The 12,051-nt window shown below is 34.8% G+C and overlaps 3 protein-coding genes across 7 annotated transcripts; 2 read left to right on the top strand and 1 right to left on the bottom strand.

The window, feature by feature from the left end:
* Positions 1–1,325: 1,325 nt before the first annotated feature.
* Positions 1,326–1,879, top strand: LOC123223492 (phosphoenolpyruvate carboxylase-like). The gene is made up of 2 exons (XM_044646652.1): positions 1,326–1,360; positions 1,513–1,879. The coding sequence occupies exons 1-2, from the start codon at positions 1,326–1,328 to the stop codon at positions 1,877–1,879; spliced, it is 402 nt and encodes a 133-aa protein (XP_044502587.1).
* Positions 1,880–2,046: 167 nt separating this feature from the next.
* Positions 2,047–6,109, bottom strand: LOC123224123 (protein CONSERVED ONLY IN THE GREEN LINEAGE 160, chloroplastic). Of its 3 annotated transcripts, none has more exons than XM_044647661.1 (10): positions 5,665–6,109; positions 5,534–5,583; positions 5,345–5,423; positions 5,147–5,242; positions 4,584–4,664; positions 4,403–4,494; positions 4,011–4,103; positions 3,271–3,339; positions 2,566–2,748; positions 2,047–2,247 (listed from the first exon to the last, which is right to left on the bottom strand). In XM_044647661.1, exons 1-9 carry the CDS (start codon positions 5,983–5,985, stop codon positions 2,610–2,612), a joined length of 1,020 nt encoding a protein of 339 aa, XP_044503596.1. In that variant the 5' UTR covers positions 5,986–6,109; the 3' UTR covers positions 2,047–2,247; positions 2,566–2,609. The 3 variants fall into 3 exon arrangements, with proteins under 3 accessions (XP_044503596.1, XP_044503597.1, XP_044503598.1); XM_044647662.1 differs by having other exon boundaries at positions 5,671–6,075; XM_044647663.1 differs by lacking the exon at positions 2,566–2,748.
* A 1,924-nt stretch (positions 6,110–8,033) lies between these two features.
* Positions 8,034–11,496, top strand: LOC123223788 (14-3-3-like protein D). 3 transcript variants are annotated; one of them, XM_044647150.1, is made up of 7 exons: positions 8,034–8,217; positions 8,803–9,109; positions 9,195–9,282; positions 9,458–9,567; positions 9,670–9,818; positions 11,025–11,077; positions 11,157–11,496. In XM_044647150.1, the coding sequence occupies exons 1-7, from the start codon at positions 8,145–8,147 to the stop codon at positions 11,157–11,159; spliced, it is 783 nt and encodes a 260-aa protein (XP_044503085.1). In that variant the 5' UTR covers positions 8,034–8,144; the 3' UTR covers positions 11,160–11,496. The 3 variants fall into 3 exon arrangements, with proteins under 3 accessions (XP_044503085.1, XP_044503084.1, XP_044503086.1); XM_044647149.1 differs by having other exon boundaries at positions 11,022–11,077; XM_044647151.1 differs by lacking the exon at positions 8,034–8,217 and adding an exon at positions 8,674–8,697 and having other exon boundaries at positions 11,022–11,077.
* The last annotated feature ends 555 nt before the right edge of the window (positions 11,497–12,051 follow it).

Genomic DNA, 12,051 nt, shown 5'->3' with positions numbered 1-12,051 from the left:
TGGGAGAAAGAGCATTGCTCAGTGTTAAGAGAGAGAAAGATGGTGACTAGAGATGGAGAAGTTGGGTGGAAAGAAAAATAAATCGTAAAAGAGAAAATGTAACTTTTCAAAACAAAAATTGAAGAAAAATTATGAGTTTTTAAAATTAAGGTGAAGAACTAAAATAAATTTTTATTTGTTTAATATTATAAGTTAAATAATAATTATACCCTTAAATTTAATAATTTTTATTATTTTTAACAATTAATAAATAAATATTTAAAATTTTAAAATTTAATAAATAAGAGTTTGACAATAACCTAAACCTTGGATGAGAATAAAACTTTATGGCCTATATTATAATGATGTAAACATCTAGAAAAAGAACATTATTACTTTTAATCAATGAAATGACATAATATCAAATTCCTTATAATTTATCTCGCTCACAGCTTAGAACAAATCAGACGTTCATGTTAACAAAATAACAAACCCATCTAAAAAATAATCAAGATTTAGTCGTACCAATTAACGACATGGAGGGTGCCATAATTTATGAAGAAACAAGACAACTGAAACCGGAGGGACAGAGGGCTGTTGTAAGAGACGAACACAACAGATCGTATTGTATCGTATGGCTATCCATAAATAGAGTACTGGAGTGTTGTTGAGTTTTGGTTGATACGGTTCTCTACAATCTTCTACTTACCGTCACATTGTGGTGTGGAGTGAAGCTCTTAAGCTATCCATTTCCTGCCTCTTTTTTATTCACCTGGAAATCACGAGTCAGACAAACTTCACTCTTCGTTCTTTTAAACAATATTTTTTAGCTTTCTTTTTTTCTTTTCTTTCTAAGCATCATAGTTCGCTTCGGATTGTTACTTCTCGGTTGAAGGTTTTTTTTTAGTTTCTTTCAAGTATGCATAAAAAGCTTGCTAGGAATATATATATATATATATATTTTAAGTATGTATATAACCAAAAAGCAAGACCGCCCGAAGCAAGAAAACCTGGAGAACAACCTATACTCATCTGTACCGAAAAGACAAAGATAGCAAAAACTCTGTATAAAACAATCAAAATACAATATGAAAGTAACTTTAATTGTGCCATAGGACACTTCCAACCTATCCAAAACAAGTAGGATTGCCAGGATTGGTAACAAGAAAAAATAAATTTTTGATTTTCAACTTTCTCAACCATCTTATACAATCCATGGATCACTTCGTGTGACATTTCAAGGCGAAGTAATTGAGCAATCTTTAGGGGAGGAGCGTTTTAAAGTTGCTACGCTCGAGCACGGTACGCATCTCCCAGTCTCACCGAAGTCAGAATGGCGAGCACTGATGGATGAGATGGCACTGGCAGTTGTAGCTACCAAGTAATATCGCTCCATAGTATTCCAAGAACCACGTTTTGTTGATTACTTTCGCCTTGTAAGTATTTTAGGCATTCACCATCACTTTGTCCTTCAATTTGTTGAAAATCTGTTTATTTATTTATTTATTTTTTAAAGTCCTTGGGATGTTGCAGGCAACACCAGAGTTGGAGTATATATGGTCGTATGAACATTGGTAGTCGTCCATCAAAACGGAAGCCAAATGGAGGCATTGAATCACTCCCAGCCATCCCATGGATCTTTGCATGGACTCAAGCAAGGTTTCATCTACCTGTGTGGCTCGGTTTTGGGGCAGCATTCAAGCAAGTGATTAAGAAGGATATAAAAAATCTCCATATGCTTCAAGAGATGTACGATGTGCGGCCTTTCTTCAGGGTCACAATTGACTTAGTCGAAATGGTGTTTGCTGAGGGAGACCCAAGCGTTGCTGCTCTGTCTGACAAAACTCCTTGTATCAGAAGCATTAAGGCAATTTGGAGAGAAATTGAGGAGCAATTGTGAAGAAACGAAGCACCTTCTTCTCCAGGTTTATATACTGAAATTAGAACAGAATGAAAAGGAACTATTTGGAGTCTGAATTATTTTCCTTGCTGGTTGCTGGGCATAGAGATTTTCTGAAAAATTACGCCGATTTATAAATCAAATCAAACTAAATCACAATTTTCAAATGATTTAATTCGATTTTACAGATTGAATCAAATTAGTCACACCCTTTCAAAAAATAAAAGTGGATTATTCATCACATGTGACGAAAATTATATGAGAAAAAATTACAACATATTGTTTGCTTTCACTATAAAGCTAAATAATGACTCAGTCTTAACCATTCAATAGTCTTCCATCAATCATCATCATCCATTTCTTTCACCCTGAACCAGGCAAGACCGTTACTTCAAATCAGAATATTTTAAATCAACAAGTAAAGAATATCAAGCAACAATAGTGTCTTCTGAACAAGTAAACACCGGCAAGTTCAGCAGAGTTGCTGTCAAGCTTAATTTCCACTTAAAATGCCTCTGCTCGTGTTCAATATAATAGAAAAATGATTCGGAAAATTGCAGAGCACACATTCATTAATCGGGGGAAAAAAAAAGAGTAGAAAATAGTTGCATGGGAAATGTGTGGAAGAATGGAAAGACAAATGCACAAGTTGCCCTGTGGCGTCAATTATAATCAATAAAAATCACCTTGGGGATGTTGATTAAATTATCCCTTCTTTTGTTACTTTCTATCACACTAGGGTCTTTTTATCAACTACAGTAATGGCATCTTCTATAGCTTGAACAAATGTGGCAATCTTGTATGTGAAAAATCCCACTAACATTGGTATCAAATCTAAAGGCATAAATCCAAATTCAGGGACGACCATCCTGCATCGAAAATGATAATGTCAGCATTACAGACAAGAAGGGAATGAGAGATGCTAGAGTGGACATGAAATAACTATCCTTAATCCTAAAATGGAGTATAATCCACTAATAATGCAGTTTAAAAATGGAAACAATTTAGTAAATCTCATTTTCATCAAAGTACATCGATAACTGAGAAGCAGTCCATATAACATGTGTCACACTGAAATTCATGAACATAGTAGTTGCAAATCTTACTCGAAAGAATGATCTACAAGGGGGGATTTCAAGGTCCAAAGCATAGTTCAAAGGGGATTCAGTCAATATGGTCCAGAATATATTTCCTAATTTAAATAACTATAGCAAACTAACACCAATATATAACAACATAACCAAAGGAATTGAATAGATGTCCAAGGACCATTTAATTCTCCCAGCATATCTATTTTCGCTTAATTTCTCCATCCAGACACTGATATCTCTGCATAGATTTAGTTTTCAGAAGAGAAGTCGTCAATGGTAAGACAAAGCAAAGGTACTTACCCATTCCACCGGTTATAAATCATGACCAACACAACAGGAACCAGCAGCCTTGGCTGCCCAGCTGCTCCCCTGCAAGCAAAGATCTGATGAGCTAAAAACTGAGATGCAGCCATCTACATGCATGAGAATTAGGAACAGGTCTTCCACAATAACAACTAATCAAAGTTATAAAAAATAGGAAGCAGAGAAAAAGAAAAACGATTCTTGGTTTTCATCTTGTCTAAAGGGAGCCTTAACAGCAGAGAGAATATTCGAGCTTGATTAGTAGGATATGCATGTCAGAGACATGTTTCTAAAGAGTATTTGAATGTTTTAGAGGGTAGGTTATGTCAAACTTAAAAAATAGATTAAGTCGATATATTCAATGTCTTGAGTTGTTAACCTATTTGGGAGATCAAATTTTGTCAAGTTGAGGTTAATATCAATTATCTGTTTTTCAAGAGGAAAGAAAATTTTCTAACTGATTCTTTGAACTATATGTTGTATACACCATATGGCAATGGCAAATATATAACTTGTTAGTAACTACTTGTCTTAGTTATATTGCTTTTGAATTTCAGCTATGCATCTCATTTTCCTTATTCAGATATTAACAACTTAGCTCAATTATCAGCGAAGAAGTGTAAATGAATAACTGCCAGTTTACAGTACCAGAATGTCGAGTTAAAGTAATAAGAATGTAGGAAAGCATCAACAGAAGATAGTTAACATCTGACAGTAAAGGCAAACTAAACACTTACTTAATAAGCCCTTTGGCCCCATCTGCCATGGAATCCACAGTACTTCCCAACATGCGTATATACACCAACGAACCAAGCAAACCAGTTCCAAAGCTGCATACAGGAGATAACCAAAGGATCAAGCATCATGGTTAGAGTACGAATTTCAGACATCGCTCTCACTCCTAACTTGCTCAATAGACACCTTTTAAAGGCCAATGGTTTGTGAACTTTAAGTCATTTTAGACATTGACAAAAGCTTCTTGAACTTCTATTAGGTATATCATACATTTTTAATATAAGGAATTGATGACAGACAACACTTGTATCAATTTTAACTAACAATCCACAAGCTGATAGACAATGGCTCTACTCAAATGTACAAAGACAAACATTTGAGATCATATACTTACCTAGCTGCAACTTCAGGAGAATAAGAAACATAAGCAGAGACTAAACCAATACCACCTATACCAAGTGTGAGAATCTGCAACTTTCTCTTCAGCTGTAACAGAGAAAACTTAGAAACTAACAATGAAACAAAAGGACTTAGCATAATAAATGATGAAATATACCGAAGACTGCAAAAAGTACCTTAAAGTATTGCTCTCTTGATTGAGCAGCCAATACTTCTGGATCCCCTCGAGGCCGCCTCAATTCTCGAAACATTACATCCTACAGTCTAAAGCTAAATTAGAACCCGAAACTTAAAAAAATGCCTTCCAAATTAAAGTAGAATGAACACAACTAAGGAAATCTTTATCTTCTCTACCAAAAATTAAAAAAATAAAACACAATTCAACAATACTTCTATGCATCAAAGAGCAAGGGACATATAGGAGTACATGTGAGAGCGTTGTTTCTCACAGAGGAGGAATGACAATTACGTGAGGAATCCAATATAAAAGGTAGGCTCATAAGACTTAAGCTTTAGATTGAATGAGTTATCAATGTTTATGTCAAATCCTTGCTGAAAGGGCAACCACAAGTGATCAAAACCTACAAGCAAATACTAATCTAATAAATAGAAGATAAACCACAAAATGAAAGGAAAATCATCTTTATCTCCAGCTTTAGTAGAATCCTACCATCTCCATCTTATTCAATTTATAAGCACAACTTTACTGAAAATTAACCATAAAGATGCGGTAACTTACACTGCCTCCAGTTGCAGCCTTAGTTGCTTTATCCCACTTTTCTTGCTCACGGCGTGTAGGTGCTAATTTCCATCTGCGTGATGGGCTGCCACTGCTCTGGTGATTGTTCAATTCCCACACGGCAATTACATAATCAATTGAGTAACTTATAACAATAATATGAACAGTATGAGTGCAAATGCAAAATCATTATATTACCTGAATGGCAGCCCCAACAGGCTGCTTTAATACAGTCCTCGAAGGTGCTGTAAGCTCTTTACTTAAATCAACTTCAAGACTATAATATATATGCCCATAATTCAAACAAATTTTTAGAAGGAATAAAAACTAAAAAAAGAAATACATTTTCTGAAGGCAGTTAAATTGAACATTAATGTGAGAACAAACCTGTCAAGGCTCATGACTCTATTTAAGCTTAGAAACCCAGACGACTCTTCCTGTATAAACCCAAAAAAAAAAAATTAATAGTCAATTAAGAAGACTTATTAATAAATATATAAAAAGAAATGGTGAAGAACCTTAACAGGAGTGTTTAGAACAGAAGAAGACCCATCAGGGTCCTCAATCAATCTCTTCATGCGGCCCATGAATTCACTGTTCCAAATAAACTCATCAGAAGTTAAAGGGTCCTCTTTTTCTCCGCCCCAGTACTTGCGCAGCTTAGTGGTGGTGGGTGGGCCACCATATTCACCAGGAGCGACACCGGTGGACCATTTCAATGGCTTCTTCTTTGGGAGAATAATTTTGCTCTGTCTTGGGCCAGGTATTGGAGGTGTTGAAGAGTCTGGAGAGATTGGGGCTGTTGCTGACGTAACAGATATATAGTTAAGAACAGCCATGGTTTGACGGGTTAATGTTGATGGCAAACACTAGCAAAAGCATGTGGCCGCTGCAGGGACAAATTTTTAGATCAATAAATAATTTCTGATGATGGCCAACGAAAATATCCGCCTGCTGTGTATAGTTATTTAACACGTGTGTGCAATACTCTAGCCAGAGTACTATTTTCCATTCCCCTTTTTTGTTTTTCTAAAATGTATTTATATTCTAAAACGATGTCGTATAAAGGATCATAATCAGATCAATGCTTTCATTCAGTACGTAGTCGGAGGAACTTTCTTTCTCTTAAAAGCAAGACTTAGTACAGTATCGTTTTCTGAATATTCGTCAATCTCTCTTCAGGTATATATCGCCCATCAAACTAAATATTCATCCTCATTGAGCCTAATTAAACCTTTTTTGGGCATGATCATGTTTAAGTCTTTTAATCTTTTCAATCTCTCTTCAGGCGTGGATGACATAGACATAGACATGGCCTTACGAAGAATGACGGTCAGTGGAGGGCTGAGCAGATGAGGGTTGTGAAAACAGTCTGGAAGACCCGGTGGACAGTGGAGCTATGGCAGCTACCGTACAATCCAGATAATAACAGTTTATTTAAGGTCAAAAGACAATATCCCACCCATGGCTTAGTGAAAAACAAATTTTCGTCTCTTAATTTTTTAAAACTTAAATATTTATTTATTTATTAATTTTAATATTAAAATTAAGATAAAATTATTATTTAACTAAAATTATTTAAAAAATAAAAAATTATTATATATATTTTTAAATTAAAAAATTTATTTTTCCAGATTTAAAAAGTCACAATTTTTTCTTTAGAGTTTCAATTCTTCTCCTTCCTTCTTTGATAACATTCTCCAACCGATCTCTCATATATCGACACTCCCTTCAACTTCTAGGACAAAGACATGACCACGAAGGCAACGATTGGAAACAGTGTGGTTACAAAACTTTGATGGATCTTGGTGACAATGACTACACTTCATCCAGATTTTGATGTTGCTTCCACTTCGACAGATTTTGGCATCATCCAGAAGCATCTCTGATCAATTGAAGTGCAATGGAAGTGATCGAGATCCTTCACACGATGGATTTGGACGAAGTGTAACGATCTATCATGACGCCTCTTTCAATCATTGCTTTCATAATTGTATCTTTGTCTTGGAGATTGGAGGAAGCGACTGCAAATGGGAGATAATCAAGAGAACGTTGTCAAAGAAATAAGGTGAAAGATCAAAACCTCAAAAAAGAAAATTATAACTTTTCAAATTTTTGATAGAAAAAATGTTATATTTTTAAATCTAAAAGAAAACATAATAATTTTTTAAATATTTTTAAATTAAATAATAATTTTATTCTTAATTTTAACATAAAATCTGAAGAGATTTAAAGTTTTAAAAATTAATAGATAAAATTTCTTTTTCACCCAACCTTGATGGGAAATATCTTTTAAGTCTTTTATTTAATCAACACGAATGTGATGATTCCCTACCGTTAAATGGGTACAAGGTATAATCCCTTTCGTTCGTAAATGTCCCGTTATATTCAATTCCATATTATGACTCCGCACCTACCGTTTTGTCCAAACAAACAATTTTCCATTTTTCCAATTTCAAAAGCCTACCTACCTTTATACCATATGTTTTATGAATTATCTTCTAATTTGTGACTATTTTAATGTAAATTATTATCAACTAATACTTTTTGTTTTTAATCTTTTCTAGAAACCCCACTTCAATGCCACTTTTTTTTCAATATTAAAAAGAGTCCCAAGTCCCAACCAACTTCTCTAATCAATATCCCATCGCTCCTTATTAATTTGTGATTGCACCATACCATATACTCGATTGCACCAGATCTGTACCAAACAAACAAAATTATATTTTAATTCAACGCTGGTAACGAACAGTTAACGCGCCATGTTGTGATTGGTTGGTGTGAGTGTGACTCTGGTCCTAATCCGCAATTAAGCATTAATTTAAATTCGTATAATCGTAATTAACAAGTTAAAACCGGTAATTAATTATATAAGTAAACAAAATCTCAAATGGAAAGACCTATGCAACAACACTACTACACTCGCGAGAGCGAAGAAACACAGAAGAATCTCTTTAGACTTGCACCGAAACCCTAATCTCTCTCTCGGAGATCGGCCATGGCTTCCTCTAAAGATCGCGAAAACTACGTTTATCTCGCCAAGCTAGCTGAACAGGCGGAGCGCTACGACGGTTAGAATTCATAGCACTTGTCTTGCTCGTTCTTTGTGTGTATTTTGTTTAGCTGTTTAAAGTTTGATATCGATTTTATTTGATTTGATCTTGCTTTGATTTTGATAAAGTTCGAGGAAGGGGAGGTTAGTTGATTTTTGTGTTTGCATTTTATTTTTTATTTTTCACTTGTAATTGTTATAAAACACTTGAATTGATGATGTTACAGAGTGTATTTTGGATCAGTTGTTATACCTTTGCCCGATTTGACATGAGATATGGATATTGCCTCAAAATAGAATTTTTTTAAGTCTACTTTTATCTGATGCATACGTCATATTCTTTATTACGATTTGGATTAAATTAATTATTAAAAAAATTAGCCTCAATTGTTTGTTGTTCTTTTATAGTAAATAGCTTCTGGATTTTATTTTTTTTCGCCTTGGTGAATTTCACCTGTGTTTCCGTATTATGCTATGGTTTATTGTTCTCTACAGTAAGGTCTGCTCTCATCTGAAGATTAAATCTTTTATTTACAACATCTAAAGAATTAAATCTTGTTATTCTTTGATTTATTTGTACTTTTTTTCCTGGAAATTTGGGCAGAGATGGTGGATGCAATGAAAAATGTTGCAAAGCTTGATGTTGAACTGACTGTTGAAGAGCGCAACTTGCTCTCTGTTGGGTACAAGAATGTGATCGGTGCTCGAAGAGCTTCATGGAGGATACTTTCATCAATTGAGCAAAAGGAAGAAGCAAAAGGAAATGAAGTGAATGCCAAGCGGATTAAGGAGTATAGGCAGAAAGTTGAATGTGAGCTCTCAAGCATTTGCAATGATATCATGACTGTCATTGATGAGCACCTCATCCCTTCAGCGCCTGCTGGTGAATCATCTGTGTTCTTCTATAAGATGTGAGGGATCATGCACTGACAAGGTTTTGGTTGTGTTATGTATATGTTGATTTCCAGAGTTTGAAGATTTTGTTCATTGATGCAGGAAAGGAGATTATTATCGATATCTTGCTGAGTTCAAGGTTGGTGATGAAAAGAAAGAGGTTGCTGCTAATTCAATGAAAGCATATGAGGTACTAGTGAATTCTCAATAATTTCTTTACATTAACAGGTTTAGTATGTTAATAAGCCTAGGGTCACTCACTTGGTTTTTTCCTGATTTATTTTAAGTGAACGTTACTTTTTCTGCATTGTAGAATATTTCTCCCTTTAAAAGTAAAGTTTATTTCTAATTTTATCTATTTGCAGAAAGCTACTAGTGCTGCAGAGGCTGATTTGCCTCCTACACATCCTATCCGATTGGGTTTGGCATTGAATTTCTCAGTCTTTTATTATGAGATCATGAATTCCCCCGAAAGGTTTGTAGATCTTGTTTTCAATGTAGTTACTGTGAAATCTGTTCTTGCATCTTTTTGTTTGACATAGAAGCTGTTTTTTTATGCCTCCCCTTCTTTCTTCAGGGCTTGCCACCTTGCAAAGCAAGCTTTTGATGAAGCTATTTCAGAACTGGACACCCTGAATGAGGAGTCGTACAAAGATAGCACCTTAATTATGCAGCTTCTTAGGGACAACCTCACATTATGGACTTCTGATATCCCAGAAGATGGAGGTGATTTGTTGAGGACTTAGTCGCAGTTAAACTTTAGTTCAGATGTGTGATTATTCTTTGATAGTTTCATTGATGAAGTTTTATGTTTTCGGATAGTTGCATCTAGATTTGCCTTTTTATTTTTGAAAGTATGATCTCTTTGATTTGAATGCTTTTAAGCTTAATTTGTCTTGAGACTTCTTGTGTATACAGTGTTCTATAGTTTTACCTTATTTGATTGTTTTAAGGTTTGGATTTTGCCTAGTTTGTTCTCATGTGTGTGATAATTTGTGGAGACTAGAGTAAAACTTGGATAAGTGGATTAATGTAATAGAATGAGATGCAGAAGGGAAGCAAATGTACTATCTGTGAACTTGATAAGAGATGACTGATTTTGCAATGTGCTATATGTTTACACGAGTTCAAATAATGAATGCAGCTCTGAGAAAGATTTCATTTTATTAATCAAACTTCTAGTCTGTCAGACTCGATTAATGAGAAATCCATGTCAGTATTCTTCTAATATGCACAAAAAAAGTGTTGGATGCATTAATAATACTAGGCTTTAAGAGTTGGTGACCAATATTAAAATCATCATACAGTCCATATGTATATAGATACGCTTATAGGTATGTAGATACACCAAGAGATAAATAAGTGCATATGTAATCAGATTCTATTGTTACAATTCTTACAATTGAATCATGCATCCATCAAACTTATCAAATGGTGAAATGTCTTGTCAAAATGTGCTTAGCATATTTAAAGCATCAATTCTAAGAAACCTTGGGCTGCAGGTCTCTTTCAGTATTAAAGCCCAATTTATCTCTGAGTCATGTGTCTGTTGAGGCTGATAGCGACCATAGATCATTGATAAAAGAGAAAATTGGAGCAGAAAGAATGGTCATGGACCAATCTTGATGGTGGAAAAGGAAGAAAGTATAATTGTTCCCTTTGGGGGTTTTAGGGATTGACTCATGCTGTAATACATGTCATTCCAGTAATGTGGGGAAAATGCTAGATGCTTATTGAATGTCTACTTTATCTGATCCTAAAGGATGTCAATTTTTGTGTGTAGAAGCATTCATAGAAGACTCTTCTCTTAAAGAGTCTTAAAGGATGCCCATGTATTAGCATGTATAACTTTTTTCCCGCTTATTGTCGTTTTCTTTACAACTCTGAAGCACCTTCAGTCTAATTTCCTCTGATGTGTTACCGTAACAGAAGATGCCCAGAGGATGAATGGCACTGCCAAAGTTGGTGGGGCAGAGGATGCAGAGGTGGGTTATACATGTTTGTAATCAATAATTAGTCTTGTTACTTTTCACTTATTAACATAAAGTTTTCCTTTTTGTGCAGTGATGGAGAAAGCAACTTGGCCCTGCTAAGTGTTTGAAGGGAAGGGACAAGACTTGATAGCCAATCTAGCTATTAATTAAAAAGGCCCCTTGTATTTTTCTTGCTGTCTTTTTCTTTTTAAATTGCCATATTATGGTGTGGTAAACTGTAGCATATGTGTCCAAACATGATGATTGGTTCTACTGGTACTCATCCAAGTGTTCACTCCCTGTGATGACGGATGGAGTGTAGAGGCTTAGCCTGATTACTCTTAAGGTGTTTCTCTAATTTGATGTAAATGCCACAGGAGCATTTCTGCTCTTTGGGTTTCTTCTATGCTTATGTTTGAAATTGCTAGAAACTGCTTGCATCTCAGATCATTATTATTCTGCACTGTGGTGTTGTTCCTACGAAATGTGACACATTATAACTGCTGACTGATTGCATATGCCCTTGCAATATGAACGCGTAAGCATCATCACAGCCATTCTTCGCTAGTCATTCATTGAGAATCATTCTCTGTTTGAACAATTAGGGTCGAGCCTACAGTTTGATACACTAGTCTTCACCATCTGTTATCAGATAACGAATGCAAGCTAGCTAGTAAATCTACGCAGTTTCGGAGCAAGTCGATACCTCTTAGACATATTAACAAGTGATACATCTTCAATTCACAAATAGGATTTGACAAAGTTATGTCTAATCTGTTTAAATTAAATCAACTATGAAAGTCATCAAATGATTATGTGTCAATTAGAGATGACAATTTGGTTTGCAAAAATGATTTTTGGTTCATCCCTTTTTGAATAAAGAGGAGATTTTCTGATAAAGATAAAAATCAGGTTAAAAACAAGGATAAATATATTTTTGGTGTGTCCCATCCTTAATTTATTTTCTCTTATATATCTTTTAAACA

This window comes from Mangifera indica, chromosome 8, assembly GCF_011075055.1.
Source record: "Mangifera indica cultivar Alphonso chromosome 8, CATAS_Mindica_2.1, whole genome shotgun sequence".
NCBI lineage: Eukaryota > Viridiplantae > Streptophyta > Magnoliopsida > Sapindales > Anacardiaceae > Mangifera > Mangifera indica.
The sequence above is the reverse complement of the archived record's forward strand: the minus strand, read 5'-3'. Positions and strand labels throughout refer to the sequence as shown.